At 41.6% G+C, this 6,323-nt stretch overlaps 1 protein-coding gene across 1 annotated transcript; it reads left to right on the forward strand.

The window, feature by feature from the left end:
• The first annotated feature begins 869 nt into the window (after window positions 1–869).
• LOC110888182 lies at window positions 870–6,003 on the forward strand. Its single transcript, XM_022135722.1, has 2 exons — window positions 870–2,325; window positions 2,441–6,003. The coding sequence occupies exons 1-2, from the start codon at window positions 870–872 to the stop codon at window positions 6,001–6,003; spliced, it is 5,019 nt and encodes a 1,672-aa protein (XP_021991414.1).
• Window positions 6,004–6,323: the final 320 nt, after the last annotated feature.

The raw sequence follows: 6,323 nt of genomic DNA on the forward strand, positions 1-6,323 counted from the left end.
ACATCAAGCCCATAGTTTTAGAAAACCATGGGGGCCCCTAAACCAGCTCATAGACTCAACAAAACCATGTGCAAGGGTGGGTAACAGTTGGAAATGGCTGGAATGCAATTCTGCTGATCTGGGAATGGCTTACGGACCGTAAGCATACCCATACGGTCCGTAAGGACCCTGCAGACCAGCAGATTTTGCATTTTGGCAGTTTTAGTCCCTGTGCGCGTATAGTCGTATTTTGGCACTTCTAACACCCATCAAACCCATTTCTAAGCTCTACAAGGATGTTAAAGTATAGGGAACATAAAACATGCTCAAAAATATGCTGGATGTCGGTTCGTTTGGCCGTACGATTGCGTTGTTCGGTTAATTACGACGGAAGTCGTAACGGACGCAAAAACGGTCCAAATTGCGCGACGAATGGATTTTTGACAAGCCAAACACTAAAACATAATATTTTAATGCTTACTTAAATTTTTGGATGTCCGGATGTATTCAGAACGTAAGTTATGCGCGAAAATGCAAACTTATGAATGTTAAAAAAATTAACCTATTTATAGGGAGACGTAAAGCATGGCTTCTCTCTGGCGATTTTGGCGATTTTGGCAGCTCCTCTAAAACCCTAGCTTGTTCTTGATCTTCTTCCCTAACTTTCAATCGATCTGGGTTAGGTATTGGGGTGTTGTCGTTCCTTCTGAGTAGGGTTCTAGACTTCAATCCTGGTTTCTAATCTTTTGAAGTTGTTATTAGGGTTTTTCTTTTTCGTTTCTTTTTCTGCTAGGGTTCTGCCGTTCGTTCTTAATTGCCGTAGGTTTTTGTCTCTCTTGTGTTTCATTCGCGTTGCATGATTACATCTGGTTCTATTTTCTTTTGTATGCATGGAGAATAATCGTGATAGGAGTTTAGAGGATCTAGGGTTTCGGTCCTTTTCAGAAAGGATGCATGAGGATGTATTCATTACGTCAAAGGGTTCGGTTAACGTCCAGGATATGCGTCAAAACTCTTCCTTGCTGAACAAGCCGGTGCGGATTGATGGGAATCCTTTGATTCCTTGTCGAGATGTTGTGCCGAAGGATCCTAAGGTCATCAATGTTATTGATGAGTTACAGAAAATCACGATCCCTGTTCACCCGGATACGAGTGGTTCTAATAGTCAGGATACGCAGCATGGGTATTCGTCAGGTCCGATTCATGAGGAGCCGGTTTCATATGCTGAAAAACTCATGTCGCAGAATCGTAATAAAAGAGAGGTTAATTTCAGGTTTATGCAATCAGTGGAAACAAGGGAGGATGCTGACATTGTTATCCCTAAAGAAGTTGTTCAAAAAGTCCAGGATAAGTTTGAAAATGTTCTATACGGCTATTTTTTGGGGAATAGACTTCCGTATCCGGTAGTTGAATACTATGCTAAGAACGTTTGGGCGAAGTTTGGGTTTTCAAAGCTAATGATGAATTCAGCAGGATTTTTTTTCTTCAAGTTTGAATCGAATGAAGGTATGATGAAAGTGCTTGAAGGAGGGCCGTGGTTAATAAGGAAGATGCCTTTATTTCTGAATAAATGGTCGCCGAAAGTTTCTTTAAAAAAGGAAGGTATCAAAACTATTCCTCTTTGGGTTAAATTGCATAATGTTCCGATTGCGGTTTACACAGATGATGGGTTAAGTTTGTTGGCCTCTAAAATTGGTGTTCCCAAAAAATTGGATTCATACACTGCGGATATGTGTGCGGATAATTGGGGTAGGAGCAGCTATGCTCGGGCTATGATAGAGGTAAGTGCTGAAAGTGATCTTAAGGACTATATAACGCTAGCTATCCCTAAAATGGATGAAGATGGGTATGTTATGGAACGTGTGAAAGTGGAATATGAATGGAAGCCCCTACGTTGTTCTACTTGCTGTTTGTTTGGGCATGATGAAAAAACGTGTAGTAAGAATGACAAAGGTAAGGCTAAACAGGTTATTGTGGATGATGAGGGTTACGTAATGGATAACAGACGTGTTGCTCGACATGTCTTTCCCCAAAAGAAGCAAAAGGCGAAGTTCATCTACAAGCCGAAGACAAACAACTCGGGAGCGAGTTCTTCTGGTACCAGCAGTGGGCAACATATGGTGAAAGTTGCAAACTCGTTTCAGCCCATATCATTGAATGATGATGATCATCCAACAAACGATAGTGTTCCAGAAGTCAATGGTAGTGTTCATACTCAATCTAAGGAGATGGAAACTAAAGAGTCTGAGGAAGTTCTAGAGAAGATACCAACGGAGATGTCCAAGTTTATGGCTGCTAATGTCACGGATTGTCCGTCTGAGGGGGCAAGCACTCCCGGTTCTAATGGTTTAAATGGGTAGTGTCGCAGCATGGAACATTAGGGGTTTGAATCGTCCCCTGAAACAAAACGAGATTAGAGTTCTTATTGCTGAAAATAATTTAAGTATTTGTGCTATTTTAGAAACTCATGTTAATGTTAGCAATCTTGGAAAGATTTGTAAGGCGGTGTTTCGTAGATGGAGTTGGACGTCGAATGGGGATGTGTGTCAAAGAGGAACTAGAATTATTTTGGGGTGGAATCCGGATGAGGTTGATCTTATGGTTATTTCTCAATCGGACCAGGTTATTCACACTCAAGTTCGTTTCAAAGCTGATTCAAAAAAGTTCTTGTGTTCTTTTGTTTATGCGGAAAATCGATACCAGCAACGTAGAATTCTTTGGGAAAATTTATGTAAGCATAGTTGCTTAGCTCGTAGCCAACCGTGGGTTGTTCTTGGGGATTTTAACACCGCCCTCAATATGGAAGATTGTCTTTACGGGCCTTCAAATCACACAATTGGTATGAGGGATTTTTTTGAGTGCATCAAAGTTGCTAACCTTATGGATGTTAAAAGTCACGGGTTACATTACACATGGAATCAAAAGCCTAAAGAGGGGATTGGAGTCCTTAAAAAAATAGACCGTATTATGAGCAATATCAGGTTTTTGGATATATATCCGGACGTGTATGCCGTTTTTCTGCCGGCTCGGGTATCCGACCATACCCCGTGTGTTCTAAAGTTGCCTCCCGTTGCCCGAAACAAGCAAAAGCCGTTTAAATTTCCAAACTTTCTAACGTCTAAACCGGAGTTTCGAAAGTATGTTGTTGATGAATGGAATAAGGGTGTGCAAGGCTATGCTATGTTTTCAGTTATGAAGAAGCTGAGGAACTTGAAACCGTGCTTCCGCCAACTCCTTCATCAACAAGGAAATCTCCACGAAAAGGTTACTAGACTTCGTAGTGAGCTGGATTCAGCTCAGCATCATGTTGATATGAACCCGCTAGATATTGAAGCTCGTAACGTGGTAGCCAAGTGTCTTCATGATTTTCAGGTGGCGGCCTATGATGAGGAATGTTTTTTAAAGCAAAAGTCGAAGATTGAGTGGCTTTGTGCAGGTGATTCGAATACTTCATATTTTCACAATGCGGTAAAGAGTCGTAATTCTAGAAATAAAATATGCTGTATTCATGATGTGCATGGAAATCGGTTTGAGGGTAAGGATGTCATTACTGCCCTGGTGGATCATTATTCTAATTTTTTGGGTAATGAGCAGAATGTCCAAAATTTGGAAGATGAAGATCTGTTTATTAATTCTCTTAACATTGACACGGCCAATCACATGGTTAGACAAGTGACACGAGAGGAGGTCAAAGCTGCGATGTTTAGCATTGGTGAGAATAAGGCCCCTGGCCCAGATGGGTTTACTTCGGCGTTCTTTAAACATTCTTGGGATATAGTGGGAGATGAGGTAACAAATGCTATTCTTGATTTTTTCCAGAATGGTAAGCTTCTGAAACAGGTCAACCACACTATTCTTGCTTTGGTCCCTAAAAAGGATACTCCTAACTCGGTTATTGACTACCGACCTATTTCCTGCTGTAATGTCCTCTTCAAGTGCATCAGTAAAATTATTACGGATAGGATCAAAGGGAGTTTGGAGGGTTTGGTCAGTATAAATCAGTCGGCGTTCGTGCCTGGCAGGAAGATCTCTGATAACATTCTTCTCACGCAGGAATTGATGCACAATTACCACCTTAATAGAGGGCCTGCTCGATGTGCTTTCAAGATAGATATCCAGAAAGCGTATGATACTGTTAATTGGTCTTTCTTGGAAACTATTCTTAAGCGGTTTGGATTTCATTGCAAAATGGTTAAATGGATTATGACATGTGTTACAACGGTTTCATATTCTCTAAGTATCAATGGTGAGCTGCATGGTTACTTTACAGGGAAACGTGGTCTTAGACAGGGTGACCCGTTGTCTCCATATCTGTTCACTCTAGTTATGGAGGTTCTGACCCTTCTCCTTCAGAAAGCGGCTTTGCACCCTTCGTTCAAGTTTCATGCTAATTGTCCTAAACAAAAGATCATAAGTGTCTCGTTTGCAGACGATTTGTTCATCTTTTCCCATGGGGATAGCACTTCGGTAAAACATCTGAAAGATGCTCTTGTCAAATTCACTAACATCTCGGGTCTGGTCCCTAGCCCCTCTAAAAGTACCGTTTTCTTCGGTAATGTTCCTCGATATGTTAAAGACCAGATCTTGGAGATCTTGCCCTTTCAAGAGGGTACTCTACCGGTTCGGTATCTTGGTGTTCCTTTGATTTCTACGAGATTGGCTGCCCGTGACTGTCGTATTCTTGTGGAGCGTGTAGAACGGCGAATAGATAATTGGATGTCTAAATCCTTGCCTTTTGCAGGTAGACTTCAGCTTATCAATTCGGTTTTGGCTGCCATGTACTCTTATTGGGCCTCGGTTTTTATGCTTCCGCAAGGTGTTATAAAAGAGTTGGAGAAGAGGTTACGAACGTTCTTATGGAATGGGGGTTACCAAGGCTCGGCTAGAGCTAAAGTGGCCTGGAAACTTGTGTGCACTCCTAAAGATGAGGGTGGATTGAGCATTAGAAGCATTACGGATGTAAATAACGCTCTTTTGACAGCACATATTTGGAGCATTCTTTCTAAACGTAAGTCGCTTTGGGTTCAATGGATTCACTCTCACAAGTTGCGAGGTAAGAACTTTTGGGATGTTCAATGTAGAGGTGCCGAGAGTTGGGGTTGGAGAAAGCTCCTATCTATCCGTGATAAAGTGCGATCGTCTTTCTGGATGTCTATTAGGAGTGGAAGGCAAACTAATATTTGGAGTGACAATTGGTGCCCGTTTAGTCCTCTTCGGTCTTTTATCTCGCCTAGAGCGATCGCTAATGCGGGTTTCACTTTATCTTCTATGGTTGCTGATCTTGTGGCGGATGATAATGGTCAATGGTTGTGGCCCGAGGCTTGGTATGACATATATCCGGTTCTTATAAATATTGACACTCCCCAAATTATAGCTGGTGAGCATGATCGGCTACGGTGGAAAGATCTGGATGGTAATCTTCAGCATTTTGAAACGAAGGAGGTTTGGAATAGCTTACGGAATAGAGAGGATAAGGTTTTATGGGTTAAATCGGTTTGGTTCGCTCAATGTATTCCTAGACATTCATTCCACTTGTGGCTGGTTATAAAAAACAAGCTAAAGACTCAAGACAGGTTGACCGTTTGGGAAGCTGGCAGTGCTACTAACTTACAGCTTATGTGCTGTCCATTATGTAAATGTGATCGTGACTCTAGAGATCATCTTTTCTTCCAATGTCATTTTTCATCGGAGGTTTGGGGATCGGTTAGGAAATACGTTGACATGGGGGGTGTATTGGACACCTGGTCGTCGATTATTCAATGGATGGAGCTCGTTTCTAATTCTAGAACGCTAGAGCATATTATCTGCAAGATACTGGTTGCGGCTACCACGTATTTTATTTGGCAGGAAAGAAACAACCGTCTATTTTCTACTCTTGTTCGAAATGCTGAGGCTCTCTCGAAGATCATTATTGATACGGTTCGGCTTAGAATTATGGGATTCAAGGTGAGTGGGGAACCAAAGTATGACAAGATCCTGGAAAGGTGGCTGATCTCGAAGAATATGGATTTGGAGCCGGGCTAAGGAGGTGTTTCTAAGTTCGGCTGTGTGTCTTGTGTTGGGCTGTGATCCCTTGTTTTTATTTTTCTTTTGGTTTTGACGGTTGTGGGGTTTGTTTCTTTTTGTGTTGCTAGGATTGGTATGCCAAGCCTAGAAGTGTGTGTTCTTGTCTTTACACACCCTGTTTTTGTTTGTTGGTTGATATAAAATTTCACCGGGGTAACCCTTTACCCAAAAAAAAAATGCAAACTTATGCACTTTTTGACGCTTTTAGTCCCTAAATGAGCATAAAGTTTCATTTTAGCACACCGAACCTCTCAAAGCCTATTTCTAAGCTATGTAAA

This window comes from Helianthus annuus, chromosome 11 (assembly GCF_002127325.2).
Source record: "Helianthus annuus cultivar XRQ/B chromosome 11, HanXRQr2.0-SUNRISE, whole genome shotgun sequence".
In the NCBI taxonomy this organism is placed as follows: Eukaryota; Viridiplantae; Streptophyta; class Magnoliopsida; order Asterales; family Asteraceae; genus Helianthus; species Helianthus annuus.